The sequence below is a fragment of the Oncorhynchus tshawytscha genome, linkage group LG16 (assembly GCF_018296145.1).
Source record: "Oncorhynchus tshawytscha isolate Ot180627B linkage group LG16, Otsh_v2.0, whole genome shotgun sequence".
Classification (NCBI taxonomy): domain Eukaryota; kingdom Metazoa; phylum Chordata; class Actinopteri; order Salmoniformes; family Salmonidae; genus Oncorhynchus; species Oncorhynchus tshawytscha.
In genome coordinates, this window is record NC_056444.1 from 74228879 (window position 1) to 74251500 (window position 22622).

General features: G+C 39.2%; 2 protein-coding genes across 2 annotated transcripts; both read right to left on the reverse strand.

Annotated features, from left to right (window-relative positions):
- Window positions 1-3323: 3323 nt before the first annotated feature.
- LOC112235467 (homeobox protein Hox-C5a) lies at window positions 3324-6125 on the reverse strand. The gene is made up of 2 exons (XM_024403920.1): window positions 5464-6125; window positions 3324-4394 (listed from the first exon to the last, which is right to left on the reverse strand). The coding sequence occupies exons 1-2, from the start codon at window positions 5948-5950 to the stop codon at window positions 4177-4179; spliced, it is 705 nt and encodes a 234-aa protein (XP_024259688.1). The 5' UTR covers window positions 5951-6125; the 3' UTR covers window positions 3324-4176.
- Window positions 6126-7275: 1150 nt separating this feature from the next.
- On the reverse strand, window positions 7276-9724 carry LOC121839636 (homeobox protein Hox-C6a-like). The gene is made up of 2 exons (XM_042299620.1): window positions 8742-9724; window positions 7276-8157 (listed from the first exon to the last, which is right to left on the reverse strand). The coding sequence occupies exons 1-2, from the start codon at window positions 9142-9144 to the stop codon at window positions 7859-7861; spliced, it is 702 nt and encodes a 233-aa protein (XP_042155554.1). The 5' UTR covers window positions 9145-9724; the 3' UTR covers window positions 7276-7858.
- Window positions 9725-22622: the final 12898 nt, after the last annotated feature.

Here is a 22622-nt window from a genome sequence, read left to right on the forward strand (position 1 = left end):
CAAGCCTACCACTGTAGTGTCGTTTGCAAACTTGACGATTGAGTTGGAGGCGTGCATGGACACGCAGTCATGGGTGAACAGAGAGGGCTGAGAACGCACCCTTGTGGGGCCCCAGTGTTGAGGATCAGTGGGGTGGAGATGTTATTTCCTACCCTCACCATCTGGGGGCAGCCCGTCAGGAAGTCCAGGACCCAGTTTCACAGGGCAGGGTCGAGATCCAGGGTCTCGAGCTTAAGGACGAGTTTGGAGGGTACTTGATGTAATTGATGAACAGCATTCTTGATGAACAGCATTCTTACATAGGTATTCCTCTTGTCCAGATTGGTTAGGGCAGTGTGCAGTGTGATTGCGATTGCGTCATCTGTGGACCTATTGGGGTGGTAAGAATATTGGAGTGCGTCTAGGGTGTCAGGTAGGGGGGAGGTGATATGATCCTTGACTAGTCTCTCAAAGCACTTCATGATGACTTAAGTCAGTGCAACGGGGCGATAGCCATTTAGCTCAGTTTACCTTAGCTTTCTTGGGAACATGCCCTCTTGAAGCATGTGGGAATAGCAGACTGGGATAGGGATTGAATGAATATGTCCGTAAACACACCAGCCAGCTGGTCTGCGCATGCTCTGAGGATGCGGCTAGGGATGCCGTCTGGGCCGGCAGCCTTGCGAGGGTTAACACATTTAAATGTTTTACTCACGTTGGCTGCGGTGAAGGAGAGCCCGCAGGTTTTGGTAGCTGGCCCTGTCAGTGGCACTGTATTGTCCTCAAAGCGAGCAAAGAAGTTGTTAAGTTCGTCTGGGAGCAAGACATCGGTGTCCGAGATGGGGCTGGTTTTATTTTTGTAATCCGTGATTGACTGTAGACTCTGCCACATACGTCTCGTGTCTACTGGGATCCGATCCATTGTCCTGGGTGGTGGTCCAAACAGAGGAAAAGTCGGGAAAGTCGTATTCCTGGTCGTAATGTTGGTAAGTTGACGTTGCTCTTATATCCAATAGTTACTCCCAGCTCTATGTAATAAGACTTAATATTTCCTGGGGTAAGAGTGTAAGAAATAATAGATTCAAAAACAAAATACTGCATAGTTTCCTAAGAATGCGAAGCGAGGCGACCATCTCTGTCGGTGCCATCACGGCGAGCAATGCCTCGAGACTTCTTTAATATTGGACACCCCCACACCTCGTCTTACCAGACGTAGCTGCTCTGTCCTGACGGTGTATGGAAAATCCTGCCAGTTCTATATTAGGTGAGGTGAGATACAATGTAACAATTGAGATTTAACTTGTCACGCTGCTCTTATACAAATGTTGGCTTCCATAACCTTCCAGAATAATTTCGATGTTAACATTCCATTCCTCAACTACAAAAATAAACAGTATCACATCTGTGTGTTGATTATGGGATGGCAGGGGATGGATGACATATATCCAATGGACTGCTATACCATGACAGGTATCAATTGGACTGGCCTACAAAGTTAAAGATAGACAAACCATTGAGAAGTGAACATGATACACTCATCAGTTTCTCTGTCAACAGTGTGATTTAGCAATATCTTACCAAGACAATCCTGAAAAGTGGGTTGCTATGTTTATTCAAGCACAAGTATGAACTTGTAATTTATACACACATCCCAGCTCTGAAACCTGACTGCATTTTTGTGGGAGCATAGCTGTACATAGTAGCTTCAGTTAGTACTGTATGATAGGACATCAACACACACACACACACACACAAACTCTTATTTTGGTTATCTGACAACTGTGTAACAGTAACATGAAGCATTTGACAATGTGCAGACCATTATCTAAATTAATAAATTGTGTTCTGTTTAAAGATGTATCGTATGCCTAATGAATGAGAGGAGAGTAAATTAGAACCCAGTCAGGAAAGCTAGAACAGAACTGTCTTTCAGAAGTAACTCTATTTTACTAGTGGGTTAGGGACCATGCATGATCCATACATTAACACGTTTGTAATCTATTGGAAGACATATCTCCTCTACGGACAAACAAACAGCAAGCAGAGCCAGATGTAACATTACGATTGGTTATAATAATTATAAGGAATGTGTGCCACAAAAACAATTGATCAAATCCTGTTGTATCGAAAACATTAAGCCAACCGAACCACAACATCAAATACAAAAGAAACGCTACAGGTTGACGCAACATGCATGTTAGTAAAAATATGATAAACTTACTGGAGCATTTAAGGATTCATTTGCGACCGAGATATCAGCACCACCACTACAGACGGACTAGTCCTGGCCAGGGTAATCCACACTAACTGAGACAAAGCCCTTTCTTCCTCAGGTAATAGAAGCCAGCAGCTGCGATCCAGGACAAGATTATATATGATGTGTATATATCGAAGGTTTGTCAGTTTTTCCAGGCCATAAACCCCACTTTAATGGCACCACGTGCTCCCTGTGCACCATTCACAGGCCCTGCTCGAGGCAATTGGCATAAATAACATTTCAAACTTTAAAATACTAAAAGAAAGAGACACTAAAAGGGGAATGCGATAGCCCTATATAACAATGTAGCACGGTTAGGCCCGACAGTGCCATTGAGAAATCAGTCCATGCTCTGTTGTATTTATATAGCAGTGAAACTAGGCTAATATCTGCAAGGTGAGTGAAAATATATATATTTTTCATATGAGGCAACATTCCCTACAGGAAAGGGCATCTGATTAATCCTTTTCCCTGAAACTAGATGTTTGTTTTGTTAAGACCTTGTTACAATACGTGTCAATAATTAGGCCAGCAGTGTGCCAAATACAGGTCAATGCATAGCTGTGTTTCAACTTATGGTTTTGTCTACTACACTAGCGTACAATATTGACTCACATGATAAAATATCTACTTAAAGCTATATTAATAAACCGTTTTTTTGTTAGCTTTAAAAAAAACTTTTGATATAGGCTGAATATAAACATATAGCATACTCTTAACATATTTCATAACCATAGCTTTACATTTGGTCCGTGAGTAAGGCCACTGAAACATCCAAGTCTGTGAGTGGCTAGGCCTATGGAGAAAGTTAGCCTATACATCTCAACCCATATGAATTTAGAAGCAGCTAGCTATGCTCTCTGGCTCTATCATGTTAAAACAGGAACCATTTTATATCTGTGGTGGAGAGGTGGAAACGCAGTAATACAGTTTTATTGGGGGCTTAAACGTGTATGTGCATGCGTCTGTCTGTCAGGGATAGATAGGCCTACTGTAAATGTTTTAAATAGACGTGTGGGACCTCGAATCTATTTCTTAATACTAAGTGCCTATACATGTGTACTGATACAAAACTGCGACACGAATGTGCTGGTAATACGGTATGGGAGGTTTATTCAAACGTTTTCTCAACACCTGTAAGCGTTTTGATTGAATCACAAGCTTATTCAGACAATTGTACAATAGGCCTTCTGTACATATGCAATTATTGTGCATCTATGGGGGTGGCAGATTATTCAATATGTACACTGTTTCGATTGGTTCAGACAACTGCGAACATATATATATATGTATATATATATATATTAAGACATGGAATGGTAGGCCTATAGGTATGGGTGCTGTCCTCAAATACCATCACGAAAGTCTTACATATTTGGTTGGACATAATCCATAGTTCAAAAAGTTAACCGTCTGTTTGCTGTAAACCCGAATACAACAAAGTCACTCAGCGCCCAAATATGAATTTTAAGACATTTAATAAAATAAAAAATGTTCGTCATTATAAGAGACACGAACAGTTAGGTCTCCTCGCTTTGATTGTATTACCACTCAGGATCACTCACTGACATGTTCTTAATTATTATCTCAAGGATAAAAGAATAGGCAGAATGTTCGTGTATTCGCATTGAAACATGAAAGAGGGAGTGGCCTTATAGTCCACAGCTCCTCCCTAAGACTTCCAAAGGTCTTTACACAATCTTTACATTTAGACAACACATTACTATATTTTTGTTCAATATTTTCCTTCCATTTTTTACATCCATCAAGCAAAGAATAAAAGTCCACATGTAAAGTTACAAACACGTAATATGCTAATAATGTAATAGTCCGTAACACAAGTGCTGATTTATGAAAACGGCCTTCTCGTTTCGAATAATGGTCTCCCTCTGCATACTTCTTTTAGCAGTTCGTCTCCAGATCAGTCATCAACTCCATGTTTATATTGAGTCCTTTGATTTCAGTTTCGAATCCTTCTTCCACTTCATACGTCGATTCTGGAACCAAATTTTGATTTGCCTCTCGTTCAGACAGAGGGAATTGGCGAGGTCAATGCGCCTGCGACGGGTGAGGTAGTGGTTGAAATGGAAGTCTTTCTCCAACTCCAGAGTCTGGTAGCGGGTGTAACTGGTTCGAGAGCGTTTACCGTCAGATGATTCTGAAGTGGTATTAGAGAAAATATGCATTAGCCTACATTTTAGGAAAATCCAAGTGTTATCGAATATTATAAAATCTTAATTCATATAAAAAATAACCTGAGGTCAAGGTTAATGTCGAATGACGTGAGATGAAGATACTGCCTCTCTATTTTGAGTTGCAGCATCTAAAATGATTCAAATCGTTTACAAATGATGAAACGTTCAAGTGACTAAAAGCCCCAAAGAAGTGAAACTATTTCAATTCAAATTAACTGCTTGAACGAAATAATGACATTGAAATCATGGGACAAAAGCTCTGGATGAATGAAATGAAATTGTATTCGTCCGTTGCAGGTGTAAAAGGTGTAAACTAACAGTGAAATTAATGTTATTCTAATTCTATTTCATTGAATACAAAAGCGTATTTATTCTGGCGTTTGTTCATTTCAAATAAAACTTGGAGAAAAAAAAACAGCATTCGCTGCACTGGGAAATCCAGATAAATATTATAAGGAAGAACACTCGCAGAACTATAATTTTGGTCTTTAAAGTCTTTAATAAACCACCAAATGCAGTGGTAATATTTAGTGGTAACTCCAGCAGTAGGCTATAGCCTAATGGGCAATAGTGGATTTTGGACATGAATACCATCTTTCAATTATATCTGGAGCTTTCCAAGGTGAAAAGTTCACACGGAGGTCAGGGCACATACTTTTCCTCCGAGTTCAACTAGACTATAGCCTATCCTCATCTTAGAGTATAATAACCTGTTAGGAGCTGAAAAGCATTAATACATTAACGTAAAAATGACTACTCGTTTATCGTTTTCTAATATTTTTGTTTCTCTTATCCAATTATGCAGCCATAAATCTAACCGTGGCAGATCACCTCTTCACAGTAACAGAACAGGTTTACGAGCAATAGACGCCTTTGTCATAAAATTTATGACCGCCAGTTTTATTATTTCCTGCGTTTGGCCTATAAAACTCAAAACGAAAAACGGTGAATGGACAAAGCAGGATAGCAAGCGAGAGAGAGTGAGTGAGTGAGGGAAGTAGTAGGCTTTAAGTTGGCTTTTTTTCAGTTTACCGTGGCTCAAGTGTAGTTTTGTCATCCAGGGAAAAATCTGCGGTTGCTGTTGACTGTCTTGGTGCTTCTTCGAATGGTTTTGACATTTCACGGGTTGCATAGTTTCGACTTTGATTGCGTTTTCTTCAGTCATAGGGTTTTCGACCACTTCCATTGGCCTTCCAGTCCCTTTGCTCAGTATCCCATCACGAAGGCAGTTTTGCACGGAGTTCCGGGAGCTCGCAGCTGAGCAAGACTGTAGTCGTGGTGGAGGTTGAGTGTCCGTATTGCCTCGCAGGCTAGTTTCCATCTCTTCTCGTTTCAGAGAGTTCGCAGTGGAATCAGAGGAGGTGAATGTTCCGTTGAAATGAAGACCTCCGTTATAGGCATAATTGGCTTGATGGAGGGAAGAGAGAGAGCCATAACTGCCAAAACTATTCATGGTGTTAAAGGAGGATGCCTCGTGCGTTTGCTCCTTAAAAATGTTGTTTGCTACGTACGAGCTCATCTTACACGAAACACACAAAAACGGTGCGCAAGGGATTCATGAAGTAAAAACGGCAATAGACTAACAATACATATTGTATCCGAGAGTAGCCTGGGCTAAATATTTTGCTGTTATATTGTTATTTATATTAGTTGTTGCTATTCATAGGAAGCTCTTTGGAAGTTCAAGGGGTATCTTTTTTTTTAATACCACGGTTTATAGGTGGTGGCATTCATATATGTATTTTTCTTGATTCGACGTGTAATGCCCAAATATGGGAAATAGGATCACGTGCTGATGTTGGCCAGTCATGCATTGGCTTGATATTCCCGGGGGTATATTGATGAATAGGGGGAATGTGCCCGGTAAACTTTGTGCTTTGGGCTGTTGGGGACCATGGTGGGGTCTGGGTGAGGAAAAGGGCGAGACTGTAAGACAATAGCGTCATCTGGTGTCTGGTGTAGGGCAGACCAGGGCGGTCATCTCATCTATGCCCCTCCATAGGCCCACTTCCCTTGCCCTGCTGCATTACATAGCGTACCAGCCTCTAGTGGGGGTGGGGCGGTTTGCCCCATAGAGGCACTATGAACAGCAACACTGATTGAGCAATACAAAACGACAAAATGCTCCATAGTCGGCTATCGTTATTATTATTATTATTATTATTATTATATTAAAATGCTGTGCTATTTGAGGCGCCATTATGCTATGTAGGTTTATCTTAATTTGGTTTAAATCGTGTTGATAGTCATCCCGGAAGTGCGGAAGAAATAGGTCCCTGTGCCCAAACTGCCCATTTCAACGTTTATTGAGCAGCATAAACAATCTCTAAACCATTGTTTTTAGGCCGATTGCCTAAAGGTTGGACTAGCTATCAGCTTATAGTACAATATGGCTTATGGCTTATGGCTTATATTTGAGTTTATTTTGGTATCCAAAACTTGTTTCCGTTGCTTCTTCATTTGGAAATGTGGATTGGCTACTATGACTATAGAAACAATACGGATGCTTTCTTAAACAGTAATATGTCAAGTAATATTCATACATGGAAAGAGCCATTCACTTAATACTTTGTAGGCTACCTGTAATACATTAAATACTTTGTAGGCTACCTGTAATACATTAAATACTTTGTAGGCTACCTGTAATACATTAAATACTTTGTAGGCTACCTGTAATACATTAAATACTTTGTAGGCTACCTGTAATACATTAAATACTTTGCCAGACTAAACACAGAAATTGTGCAAAACAACATCACTGTCGTATCTGGATTGTAGTGGAGGTTAGTGATCTGTATTGTGATGACCCGCTGCTCAGAATTGTACAAAAGACAGGGACGGACATGTTTTGAAAACATTTTATTCAATGATACACAATTATGATCAAACATAAATTCACAAACCTAAACAACGTGATTGCTCGTGTATTATTTGTCCTCTTTATTAGGTAGTCTTGGGTAACCCAAAACGGTTATTAGGCTAAACAGTGGTAAGTGCCACTTTATGAGAACGTCCATTTGAGCTACATAGGGTACACATAGGCGTACATAGAATATATACAGGCATATCTACAATTTAGGTAGTGTTGTTCACCCCATGAGAGCTTTCCGGATATTTGCTAGATGCATATTGCACAACACACAATTACGATGTGGATTCATGGGAAAGTAAAGCTTCAAATACCTATATTATCAAAAACAAAATAAGTGTGCCTTCGCATTTCCTTCACATTTGGAATGCTTATGCATATTGTGTTTGTAAACCATGCCTATGAATGACCTATGTGAATTGGTTGAAGTGATACAAACCGATACATAGATGGGGGGTGGGCAAATAGCAGAATAATATCATGCATTAGAGTTTCTGGTCCTTGAATGGCTAGGTAGTTTAGTTGTAGTCTCATGATTTCGTTTTAAATGTCTTTCTTTCATTTATTTTTATTTTTTCCCTCTTCCTTCTCCACGCCGTCTCCTTCCTCCACGGAGGTCCCTGTTAATTCACTCCCTGTCACCTTAGACGTTAGAATGCTCTCTTTCTTCCATTTCATACGACGGTTCTGGAACCAAATTTTGATCTGACGTTCTGTCAAACAGAGAGCGTTTGCTATTTCGATACGTCTACGTCTGGTTAGATAGCGGTTGAAATGGAACTCTTTCTCCAGTTCCAGTGTTTGGTAACGGGAGTATATCTGGCGTCCTCTGCGTCTGTCTGATCCAAATCCAACTCCTGTGCAGTTAAAAGAAAAGAAAACAAAGTATTGGATTACACACACACACACACACACACACACACACACACACACACACACACACACACACACACACACACACACACACACACACACACACACACATATATACATAACCAATCTTTACATTTTTCTGATATCAGATTATTTAATCACCATAATCTAGATTAGACATTACAAAGGTACTGACAATGTGACGGCAGCGATTCATGTCCAAAATAGCCTATTTCTGCTCGGGGTAGTAACGCATCTGGCATGCAGTGGAGTAAACAAGCGGTTCTCCAAACCATGGTACGTAATATGAATGTCCAACGTCTGTTTGTAAAATATACATAGTTTATGCAAATTGTTTAAATTAAATATATAAGATTCAGGTTTCAACAAAACATACAATTTGGGGCAACTCTTAGAATAGTTACGCATACTCAGAAAGGAGGCCTTTCACCAGGGCGAGACGATACAATGATGTTTTATGGGGCCATAAAAACGAAGTTGCTCTGTTGCTAAGACATATCGTAAAACTGACCCATTTACTTAATTTATTTGTTGTAGTAAAACTCACCGCTGTGAGAGTTCATTCGCTGCATCCAGGGGTAAATCTGGACGTTAGCTTTCTGCTCCTGCGATCCTCCTCTGGCGTGATCCAAGCTGTACTCCTGAGCACTGTGGCTTTGTGCATTCAGCCCTCTGCTTGTTTGTCTGCAACTGGCAAGACCCCCATCCTTGTCTTGAAGAAACACATTAGATCCATACTCATAGGATGCCCGGCTCGGCCCAAAAACAACATTGTCTTGGGGAGAATAGAAAGGATTTGAGTATATTCGATTCTGGTTCACAGCAGCCCCATACGAGGAAAAATGTCTCACTGTGTCATAAGTTGTGGAATTTAGGGACACGTTTGGCAAAACATCTTGACCACCGGATAAATGGCAGGAGAGCGACGGGTTTGCGAAATACGAATTCATACCTTGCCTGTAACCCTCTCCTTTAACTCTCCCCACTTTATCGGTCTTTTTTTTCTCTTCACTTCCCTCTCTCAGTAGCTCCCCCTTCCCGTCTCTCTTTATACTCTGTCTATCTCACACACCTTTGCAAAACCTTCCTTTTATACGTTATCTGCTTCTGTAAAATGGACGGTTCCTTGAGATTTCAATATTATTAATTTCCAGTAAGACACACTAACCCGAGTGTTTTAGCTGAGGCTCCGAGAGGGAAAATATGACAATGTCAGCTGACCCTTCTCCACCAATTGAGAGCAAGGAGTTAAAAGGAAACCGTAGCTTTTAGATAACCAGCTTTAGCTCTAACAACACAGTCAGAAAACACATGCATGAAGTTAGTGGGTCTTGCTACTCAGCAAGAAAACAAGACAATATAAACATATAAGTGACATGTGTATCTGTCAGCAATATCAAACTGCTGCCTGTCCAAAACCAGAATACAGTTTATGTCATTTTATAAATGGGACAACTCAATTGATATCTTTACATCTGTTTAGCCTGCTTATGGGGAATAGTGGAATATTGTGTGTGTGTGTGTGTGTGTGTGTGTGTGAGAGAGAGAGACAGAGAGAGAGAGAGAGAGAGAGAGAGAGAGAGAGAGAGAGAGAGAGAGAGAGAGAGAGAGAGAGAGAGAGAGAGAGAGAGAGAGAAGGTAGTTTGCAAGCACATATTTTGCATATTGTAAATGCCACTAACAAGTACAATGTACAAATATATTTGTATAATGTAATTGTTTGACCTGAGCACTGTACACCATTTCAGGGTGAGTTGTACATTTAGACGTTTATGTATCGGTAGCACTCTCATAAAACTCGCGTGCTTTGTTGGTTCTTGTGTTTTTGCTGAAGCAAGAATTTCTTACATTCTTTCCATGATTTACATCGTGTATGAAATCCATTACATGACGTAGGTAAGTATCGTGGCTCGGCTCTGAACTGGTCATTCCGATTGTTAGGGGGAAGGTCGGGGATGCTAAGAATGCGTTTAGGGTCTCCTCTGTGATGGGCAATAAAACCAACTGACATTGCCCAGCTCACCAATAAATAACTCTATGTATAAATCTCGAGCCTCTGAAACGAATGTGTTGGATTATAATCTCAAAGAAAAATACTATAATATTTTTTATTTAAAGTTACTACGCTATTAACTGTTTCCACCTTCTATCCTGATAATCCAACAATCAACCGTGAGTACAGCATTGATCAGGCTATGTCAGAGGATGTACCCACATAGCACTTTTACGGATACAATCACATCTTAGAAATTTAGAGCTAGGTATTTATTCACCTAACCGCAATACTCTCTCACCAAATACTGTAATATCAGTCCCAAATTGCATATTATAAACCGGGTGGTTAGAGCCCTGAATGCTGATTGGCTGAAAGCTATGGTATATCTGACCATATACCACGTGAATGATAAAAAACTTTTTTTTTACTGTTCTAATTATGTTGGTAATAAGTTTATAATAGCAATAAGGCACCTGGGGAGTTTGTGCTATATGGCCAACATACCACACAGCTATTATTTTTTTAAAACTTTATTTGACTAGGCAACAAATTCTTATTTTCAATGACGGCCTAGGAACAGTGGGTTAACTGTCTGTTCAGAGGCAGAACGACAGATTTGTACCTTGTCAGCTCGGGGGTTTGAACTCGGTTACTTGTCCAACGCTCTAACTACTGGGCTACCCTGCCGCTACCCTGCCGCCCCTGAATACAGCTAAGGGCTGTACAGCTAAGGGCTGTATTCAGGCACTCCGCGTTGCGTCGTGTGAGTATAGCCCCTGGCCGTGGTATATTGTCCATATACCACACCCCTCATGCGTTATTGCTTAAATATATGTTATGTGTGTTGCCTTCACACAAATATTACATAAATGGACGATATTTATATGATTTTAGTATCGGTGACATGATGTAGGCTATTTCTTAAACAAGGATGTATATTTTGAAATAGCCCAGTACTTTAGTTCTACACCATATGTATGTAAATTGTAAAGTATTAGGTTTGTAATGTTCTTTTCGTTATGTGTCGGACCTCAGCACTACTAAATGTTGCCATTGGCGTCGGCTAATGGGGGTCCTAATAAATCAAATCAAATCAAAAATAGACGTATAATTGTGTTATATGTAGGCCTATGACATGAGCTCGTGCATAACTGAGGGAATTGAGTAATTTATCATTAACAAGAGTCATTCATCATTGAATGAATACCCGGATAAAATTAGGTACAAACTCGACACAACTGTTATGATCTTGCAGATAGGATACCAATATTCCACATTGAAGTCTTTTGTTCTCCGTGTGTGGCAAAGTTCATTCAACAATAGACTACTGCAAAGCCTTTTCCATCTGCAGCTTCAACACAGACCTGCACGTAAATCAATTCAGATTGATTCATTTGATTGTTCAAACAACCTTCAAGCTATTCGATAACAAAACGTTGATTAGAGAACGATATTAGCTAAACATTGCCGATATTTCCAAATTCTTTTCAATAATCAATAGTAATAATATATAGTATTGACAATACATTGAGATTTCACAGTATTGAAACTACAAATGTATACAAATGTATTTGACAAGGGGATATCTATACAGACTACAACAAAACGAATCTTTAACTTGCAGATGTGGGTCTGTGCTCCTGTTCTGGCCTAAACAGGCCATAAAAGCGAGGACAGAACAAAGACGAGGAAGTCTGTGGTGCAATAAATGTTTCCCACTGGATTAGTGGCCATATGTGACATCCGCAGACTGGCAAACAGGGAGAAAAAAAATAGGAAAACCAAGAAGAAATATTTCATCTTAAAAACCTCTAATTGTAAACAGTATTGCATGTGTGTTATTGTGTTAACTACTTGAGGAAATGAAAGGCAGTTGAAAGTGCGTCATAACTCCGAAATGAGACCTTTATGCCTATATCCTTCCCATTAAATGTTCTATTAAAGTTGCTTTCGTTATACTCACAATTTTGCATTTCACTAGTCTACATAAATAGTGTCCCCATTCTGTGAATAGAATTAGGATTCTCCTCCTACACTCAACTAAGCCAAAATGGTCGCAGACTGTATAGGACTACTGCTTGGGCTACATAAGTCTGGGTGCCTAGCAAATGATGAGAGCCATACAGCCGAGCGCGCGACCGAAATCAGCAATACTCACAATGTATCAACATCACGTACTTCAATGTGTTGTCAACTGTGACTGAGGAGATGTCTGAGTGCGAACCTCAATGATATGACTGCACTCAATACATCGGTATTTCACTTTTTATACCCTTTATAGGCTCTATACATTTTACCCCTATATGACCGAAGTATTTTACATAATTGTTTATAAACCAACTCTGATGATTTTTGTTTTTATACCCTGGAGTTTGTGGTAGTTCCATTGCATAATTCACAAGAGCTGTTGGTATGCGGTATAGTGATGTGAGCTGGGAGAATGAGCTGTATGCCTATGCCTAAGTGGTTTATGGCAGCCCACAAATTACGTGCTTTTGAAGCAGAGAGGAAAGAGCCCGTTTGGCCCGTATTTCTTTGAAGAGGAACATCTGCACTGTTGCACTTTATAGGCTATATGCGTGTAGCTTACTACACTATTATCTACTAGGCCTACTACTGCTGCCGATAATAATACTAATAATTTACTCAAAACGATATAATTATTTTAATGATCATTCTTAGTAGTAGTAGTAAATGAGGAAACAAGCCAGAACAGTCCAATTAGGCCTAATAATGGTGTCACACACTTGTAGTTGTAATCTGGAGGAGCAACCCGGGGTGTCAAAAACAATTCAAAATTTGACTTTGGAGCAACTTCGAAATTTGACATAAGTGCAATAACGTATATTTCTGCAGTGAGACTGAGAGCTTGTTGGTTGTAATAGCCTACTGTTGCAACATTAATGCTTTTGTATCCGCTTTCTCTTACTGTAACATGAGGAGTTAATACTCACTGCTAGCTCTGAACAAACTTTGATGAGATAATGTTAACATATTGCGGAGATTGGGTATAAAGAGTATGTCTACTCGCTTCCCATTGGGCACAGAAGTCAGTTCAACGTCCAGTTTTGATTTACATTTGGTTGAGTTGTCAACTAACGTAAATTCAACAACCAAAAAATCACAATTTCATTAGATTTAGGTTCAAAGTTGGATGAGAAAAAATAGGAAATACCCTTTTACCAAATCCAATTAGCTTCCCACGTTGATGCAACGTCATCGCAGATTTTTTGGGGGGGGGGTTGAAATGACGTGGAAACAACATTGATTTAATCAGTTTTAGCCCAGTGGGGTATAGGCTTTATGCCTGTTATGCACAAGGCTAATGAGAGATGAGGCTGTTTAAGGTGACTAAAACACATCGTAAATCATGTTAATTAGCAAATATCTTCTATTTTGATTGCTGATTCAATAACAATGCGTAATAGACATTAAAACCTTTGATCGTACAGCGCGTGGCCCTATTATAAGTTTCAAATCCCCAATAAAAAATAACTCCATAGGCATTTGCTATATTTTCTAAATATAAAAATATATGATATCCATTGGGTTTTTTGATAAACCTTTAAAAAAGCAGCCAAATACAGACAAACAATAAATCACTATTTTCTGCATTAATAAAGCCAGTGTATATCTGCAAACTGACATCTGGAATATAATACACTCTTTTAATTTTTACAAGTGAGTTGGGTCAATCGTTGATGTAAGATTTTGAAGTGTAACGTTAGTTACAAGGGGTTGGGGAAACGAGTTCGCATGTTAGTAATGTATGGCTTCTGTGTTATGAATTTTTTATTTGAAGGATATTTCTCTCACTCTGTCTCTGTCTCTGTCTCTGTCTCTGTCTCTGTCTCTGTCTCTGTCTCTGTCTCTCTCTCTCTCTCTCTCTCTCTCTCTCTCTCTCTCTCTCAAGGATAACCCACTGAAGAGCTAAGATGTATCCCCCATGACAAGCACAATAGGAAACCATGGGGAAAAAAAGGTTCGCGCACAATGACCTGACATTTGATAGGTGCCAGTATGAATTAAACGCACCTGCGAGCATGTCTATTGACGCTCTAGTTTCAATTAGCCTAATACAATATCTGAAGTGATCAAATGCTCTTCTTTTCCCAATAATGGCTTTACTTTAGGCTATAGAAATGAATAGAAAAGACACAGTATGTAACACAACCCCCCTCTTATCACGTAGCTTTGCCATCACTACACATGCATGCCATGTGTATTTAGGGCAAATTAATGTACAAGTGTTTATCATATTTAACCAATTATTCACAGGTAAAGGGTTATATCCTATGGAGCTCAGTATAGACTATTGGTAATCCAAAAATGATGACGCTCGTGCGTAAAATCTCCTGCGGGAAGCTTAACGAAGCTCGTGCGTAAACCTTAGCAATTTGATTTACGCGCAAGTTGTAGGCTAGTTAGGCGTGGATATCTTAAGCAAGGATTCTGCCCTATGTGTGTGCATATGATTGTTTATAGGGAATGTGATCATGACGATTATTTTGATAATGATTTATTGTTATTTTTGTTATTATGATTTTGACCATGTTTGCTGTTGCTGGTGTTCCTTCAGTTAATATAATTAAATATTGAATCCTTGTTGTTGTGTACAGCTTTATTATTGTAACAGAAAACAAGTCTCACAACCCACCAATACAGACATAATTTCAAAATGGGGACGGTTGAAATATTTCATACGATATTCCAAGCTGCGTGCATGCTGGTGACAGGTTCAGTCATTTTGGTATGCACATATTTCAGCTCTATATGAAGTTATATCCACACTATTGTGGTATATAAGTTACAGACTGACTAACAGATGTAGTTCTGTCCTTGAGCTGTTCATGTCTAATAATGTTCTGTATTATGTCATGTTCCATGTTTTGTTTAGACCCCAGGAAGAGTAGCTGCTTCATTCGCAACAGCTAATGGGGATCCTAATAAAATACCCCCCCCAATACCAAATACCCCACTACTCCCCCTACACTACCCCTCATCCCCGCCGTGGAAGCGGTAGGCACAAGGGGGCACTGTTAATAGCAGTGAACAACAGTCAGTCGTGTGTGTGTGTGTGTGTGTGTGTGTGTGTGTGTGTGTGTGTGTGTGTGTGTGTGTGTGTGTGTGTGTGTGTGTGTGTGTGTGTGTCCAAAACACAGTTCAATGTCATCTCTATAATCTGGAAGAATGGCAAAGAAAGATTCAAGCCCCAAATGAACATAGCGCTGTTTACCACAAAACAACATGGTCCCCCCAGTGGATCCTCTCGCAATATTTACCCACCCAAGGCAAGCTATCTTCGACAAAACAAACCACACTCTAGCATAACATATGATTACATCTAGACGGTGCGTCATTGATTTTCTGAACAGTGCACTACTGAAGTATCCATTTACAAGCGGAGGCAGTCTTGCCTACTATAGGGAAACAACTGAGGTTACAGTAGCCTGCAGGTCAGGTCACGAATACGCAAAATATACATCAATAGCATTCATATCCAATGTCTTTCCCCTCACGTATCTGATACCATACAGCCTGAATGGCATAACGTCTCAAATGCCCCCTTCTAACAGATACGGTTCATATCCAGATTCAAGCCAGTGAGGAAGGATCACGGAATCGCTATCTTACCCGCATCTGCGTTCTCCGAGTTGTTTGTAGTGACCGTGACGCAGGATCACTGATCCAGTGGAAGGGTATGTCGGTGATCCTGGCAAATGGACCTCTACGCCGCTACACCGCGCATGGCAAATGTCTCCAAATCTGCCGACGGATCGAAAAGCAAAAACTAAATTGAACAATTTGATAACCAGCATAATTTACTGTCCGCTGCTTTCTCTTTCTCTCTTTGTGCAACCGTTGGGTTACTGTTCCTCTAGGATAGGCTACCGTAGACAGGGGCTGGTAAAGGCTGTGACTGTCGTGAAGCCATTTCCAACCGCGAGGCAGGAGCACGTCGGGAAGGGAATGTAGCCTAGACCAAATGCGTTCCATATCCAAAAGCTTAACTGCTATTTAGTCTATACTGAAGGAAAATAATGTATTGGCGATATAATTTCTAAGCCCCTGCTGGGAGAGCTGCTTATATATAACGTGAGATCCGAGGAATAGAGAACAGCATAAAGTTCATGTTCACGGAGCGGGTGTGCCACGTGGCTCGCTGCAACCAATCCCAGAATGGATTCAGTCGTAAACGTTGATTACTCAGCTGTAAATGTATCCCCAAAACAACTAGGAATGTATTGGACATCCTAGTATTTTTCTCCTTCTTGAGGATAAAGTTCTATAGACCTAAATATTTTCTTAATATTTCTAGTTTAATAAAGAGCTAAACGGAAGCAATGCAAATACCTGTTCCACCTCAATGATGTGAGAGTATTCCCCAATATGCTACTTTATATCAATATCTCAATGTATCCACCAATGTGAACATGGGCAATGAATAAACTATTGGAAGCTTCACAAACACAAGCACAAACACACACACACACACACACACAGCCTATTAGGTAAGTAGATATAGTTTGAGGCCATGCACCTCAATCAACACCTTCAATATAGTAGGTTTATGCTCAGGTTCAATTAATTCGATTCATCAATCTTCATTCGATTCAAAGATATGCTACTATATGCACAGGCCTTCAATACTCCTAATTTAGAGAAACGACACAGACCTATAACGTGTGAAAATGATATCCTTTCGTTTTTCATATTCTCATGAATACTTCATATAGGGTAAGTGTTAGATATTTCCCACACCCAAAAGCTTGATTTAGCCTTTCCGTCCAAGAACATATAGAAGATTGGAAAAGCTTCACATGTGAATTTAAACATTTAGGCCTATTCGCTGAAAATGTTAGACAGAACATTGCAGTGAAGTGTAAATCTGAAAATCAGACGGAACTAGGGATATGCGCCTATTTGAGCATAACAAGTCAGTAGGCAGACCTCTTTTAGGATACTGTAAAATAGAAAGGTTCCGAATAAAGATGAGGTAATGTGAAGATCTAGCCCAGGCCTTATGGCATTTAAAGTTGGAAGAGTACATTTCTCGGATAATTCAAAAGAGCAGGCGGTGATATTGGAGAGAAACACGTTTGATTTGTTTCGCAGTAGGTATACTATACGCCTACAATATTTGATTACATTTTTTTCAGGCCTACAATATTTTCCATCCTCTTGGCATTTCAAATAGATCTAGTCTTGTCGCTTAACATAGAAAATGGCTAACCCATTAGTCTCTCTATGAGATAAGAAAGAAAGATAGATAATTTTGTAAATTCCACAGCTATGATTAAGATATAAATAAATGATATACATACACCGAGGCAAGTTGCATCTTGTCTGTGCAGGCCATGTGCCATGTCGCAGGATGAGTCGACATTGCACACCATAAAAAGAAAAACACCGTGTTTCCGGATATAGCTAGCCCCATTTATAGCACTATTAAAGTTTATGGCAAGTAGACTAAACCTAAACAGGAATCTGTTAAAAGTATACACACAAAAGCCCGACGGTCAGACAATTCTTACGGATAATTGTTCATTGCACGGAAGCTTCCTGTATTTTCAATACGCTACAAGCATGCAATAATAGTTTTAAAAGAAATAACCTTACCTAATGCCAAGTCATTTATCAGTAGGATACGAAAAAAAATGAAAACACTGATAGGCCTATATTTTTTGTGCTACTTTTGGAATGACAACCGAGAAGATTTGAACTACATTTTACAATGTGCATTCATGTAAGTTCCTGAATTTTTATTGAATAGCCGTTTCATTCGAGAGCATTATTTTATTTGAGAAAAACAAGTTGTGCAATAACTTATTAAGTAGGTATCTTATAGTAGTAGGCTTTAGAAAATAGGCTATATGCCTTTAAAATATTATCCTCCTCATTCTTCTTTTGTTTTCGATTTACAGAAACATATCAACGCAGAAAATACATCGTGAAGTATCAGTTTTGAATGTTTAAAATGCATTTTGAATGACATTTTGGGATAATGTCTGAATATAATTTGTGTTTTGGACTACTGTTGTTTACATGTTTACATTCAATTTTTATTGAGGTGATGCATATTGCTGCAATTAATTAAGTTAAACAATATTTATTTTTAGTATGTGACTAGTTATGATGGTATATATTGAGGTTGATTTCCATGTAGTAACTGGTTATAAAATTTAGGCCGTCATTGTAAATAAGAATTTGTTCTTAACTAACTTGCCTAGTTAAATAAAGGTTAAATAAATAAATGGTTCGAGATAGCCAGGTTGCTCGAGATGCCCCAAAACACATCTTATAGCAGTACTCCTGTTATGAAAAGAAAACGGCAAACACATTCTGATAAGGGTGATTCCTGTACATCTCCATACACTACCAAAGCTGTACAGTGGCACACAGTTCAAGTCCTACAATAGGGTGTGCAGAATAGCAATGGGCCTCAACCCCGGGCTCAAAACTAATCCCTGTGGAATAGGCCTTGTTTTACGGGGATTTGTATCTTTCTCTGAGAACATTTGATCAAACAGTAGAAAGCAAAGGTATGACACACTTGTTTCCTAAATAACAATATAACATTACCAGATTGGTTCATAAACACATTTCTATTCAAGATGTGGGAGCTCTAATCTCTCAAGAATAAACAGACTCCTTCTGATGTTGTTGTCTCCAACACTGCAGTTTTATATGATCCATTCACCCATGCATAAACAATTATGTTATCCCAAAGGTTCGAATCCCGGGCCAGGCAATAGAAGAGACTAACCCACAACTGGAGGGCTGCTAGTTTCAGAACCAAGCTACAATTGGCTGCCTTTGTGCCCTTGAGCAAGACACTTAACCCCTAGCTAACTCCTGGCATGCTACACTGCAGCTGACCCTGTGCTCCTCCCAATGTGCAGTGTGTTTGTCTTTGGGAGGATTGGAACAGAAAAAAATAAGAAAGGCTTTCTCTGATGAAGCAATATAGAAGGACTATTATTTTCTCTGATTCTATGGGCTGAACCATTGCTTTCTCCACTGTTGGACCTTCAGTCCATGTATTCATAGAACCATACTCAATGGTCCAAATGCAGAAGACTGGGGCTTGTCTTAAGTCCATATTTAAAAGTTATGATTGATAACATCTAAATTCCAATGTTCCACACGTGTTCACACATAAATCTAAAGTAAGTCACTGCTGTCTCTGGGAAATCAGCCTGCAGCCATCATAATTATGATTAACAGTATGGTGAGGAGCAGTCTGTAAACCTTACCTCTTTTGAGGGTGGTGAGAGGTGATACATTTCCTGCAACTTCAATGAATGTTTATGCATGTGGAGGTATGTATGTATAAATGTATTTAATGTTTATGTATATGAATGCTCTGAAGAAGGCTTTGAGGCCATGGCCAATATTTAACCTCAATAAATCAGTGATACTGTCAAGTGCAGAGTGCATTAAGTGTTTTTATTTTATTTTAAGTTATGTATGAATGTATACAAATACATTGGTCACCTTACACGCAAAAAAATGAGGGTCCCTCAAGGGTTCTTTAGGAAGGGTGATGGTTCTATGTGGAACCATACTGACCCAAAGAACACTTAGAGCCCTTCAATGGTTCTTTGCATTTCAAAAAAGTGTTTTTCTAATCTTTAAGTGATAATTAAAATGTGGGGGCGATTGCAGTTAATCCAATCTGTTGTGTTGCGCTGTTCCATATTTGATATGACTGAGGCCAGTGACGGTGTGTTGTGAAAGTATGGTCTTGTGTATATTGAGAACAGTTGACTAGTCAGTAGTTCCTAGTTCTCTCCTTAAGGACCTCCAGCTGTTCCAGAGCTAGCACACCTGATTCAACTTGTTAATAAACACAATAATGAACCTATGGAATTTAAACAATATAATATATCTATTAAACCAGACCCAGCATGGTTCTACAAAGAAACGTTGAGATTGAGAAAGCATTATCCATAAAGGTTCTATAAAGAACCATAAAAAGGGTTCTATAAAGCCATAAAAGGGTTGTAAACATAGTGGAACCCTTTTTTGATGCATTCAGAAAGTATTCACACCCCTTGACTTTTCCACATTTTGTTGTGTTACAAGGTGGGATTAAATTGATTTGTCTTGTTTTGTCAAGGATGTTCACAGAATACTAAATCATTTCAAAGTGGAAGAAAAATACTAACATTTGTAAAAAATACATTTTAAAAAATATAATAATAATGACAAATAAACACTAAAGGGTTGAGTCACTACATGTTAAAATCGCCTTTGTCAGCGATCACAGCTGTGTCTTTCTGGATAAGTCTCTAAGAGCTTTGCACACCTGGATTGTGCAACATTTTCACATTATTTTTTAACATTTTCAACCTCTGTCAAGTTGTTTGTTGATCATTGCTAGACAGATATTTTCAAGCCTTGCCATAGACTTTCAGACCAATTTAAGTCAAAACTGTAAGTAAGCCACTCAAGAACATTCAATGTCGTCTTGGTAAGCAACTCCGGTGTCTATTTGACCTTGTGTTTTCAGTTATTGTCCTGCTGAAAGGTACATTTGTCTCCCAGTGTCTGTTGGAAAGCAGATTGAACCAGGTTTTCCTCCTCTGCTTAGCTCTATTCCATTTCTTTTTATCCTAAATAAAACTCTGTAGTCCTTGCTGACGACAAGCATACCCACAACATGATGCAGCCACCACCATGATTGAAAATATGAAGAGTGGTACTCAGTGATGTGTTGTTGGATATGCCCTAAACATAACACGTTGTATTCAGGACATGAAGTTCATTTCTTTCACAAATATTTGGCAGTTTTTATTTTGCACCTTATTTCGAACAGGATGCATGTTTTCAAATATATTTATTCTGTACAGGCTTCCTTCTTTTCATTCTGTTATTTATGTTTGTTGTTTGAACCTTTATTTAACTAGGCAAGCCAGTTAAGAACTAATTCGTATTTACAATGACAGCCTACCCAACCAAACCCTAACCCCAGATGATGCTGGGCTAATTGTGCACCACCCTATGGGACTCCCAATCACAGCCTGGAATTGAACCAGGGTCTGTAGTAATGCCTCTAGCACTAAGATGCAGTGCCTTAGACAGCTGCACCACTCAGGATCCCCATCATGGAGTAAGTACAATGTTGTGGATCCATCCTCAGTTTTCTCCTATCACAGCCATTAAACTGTAATTGTTTTAAAGTCACCATTGGCCTCATGGTGAAATCACTGAGAGGTTTCCTTCCTCTTCAGCAACTGGGTCAGGAACGATGACTGCATGTATCTTTGTAGTGACTGGATGTATTGATACACCATTCAACATTTATTTAATAACATCACCATGCTCAAAGGCAAATACATGTATGTATATTTGTTTTACCCATCTAGCTATAGGTGCCCCAGCTTTTCATTTTTAATTAATTTGTAAAAATGTCTTAAAACGTAATTCCACTTAGACATTATGGTGTATTGTGTGTAGGCCAGTGACACACAATCTCAATATAATAAATTGTCAATTCAGGCTGTAACACAACAAAATAGGGCTACACTTGACCTGTTCCACTGTGTAATGTGAACAGGGAAGTCTGAACCATATTAGTTATTGATATAATGACTCTGCAGTTACATCTAGTAACACTTTTATCACCATATACATTGAAATGACCAGTAGGTGTAATAAATCATTTCATACAGAGTTAGAAATCCATCACTCATATTACCAATAGACAAACACTCTGTGGCTCGATATGTTTTGAGCGATAGTTTTCCAGTACCATGTACAATGAGAATTGTTCTATCGGTCTCTTGGAGACACAGTCAACGATAGAGCTAGTATCTCAAAATAATTGCCCTAATGCGGATTTAACACAACAAAATGTGAAATAAGTCAAGGGGCTGTGACACTGAGAAGCTTCTGGCCGTCAAAGTGGACTATGGAGAAATATGCAGGCTACGAGTACAACTTCAAGTTAAGTGGCAATATTGCATCAGAGCTCCACTGTAAAAAGTCATTCGTTTTGCTAACAATTTTCCGTTGTCGTGGAAACCTGTTGCCAAGAATCATTTGAGAAACCCAACTCAAACACAGGAGGTTGGTTGCATCTTAATTGGGGAGAATGGGCTCATAGTAATGGCTGGGACGGAATCAGTGGAATGGTATTAAATACATGAAACATGGTTTCCATGTGTTTGATGCCATTCCATTTACTCCATTTCAGCTATTATTATGAGCTGTCCTCCCCTCAGCAGCCTCCGCTGAACTGAACGTATTTCAGTGTTCAATACTTAAGTAATGAAGTGTTTTGGTTCTCCTTTTAAGTTCTGATTAGTCATTTTCAGTGGTCGTGTCTTAATGTTTAACATTATTTTATGTATTTGACCATTTGTCATTTTATTCCACTTTATAGCAGGCATTGTTGAGCACAGTGCTCATTCCTCTAGCAGTAAC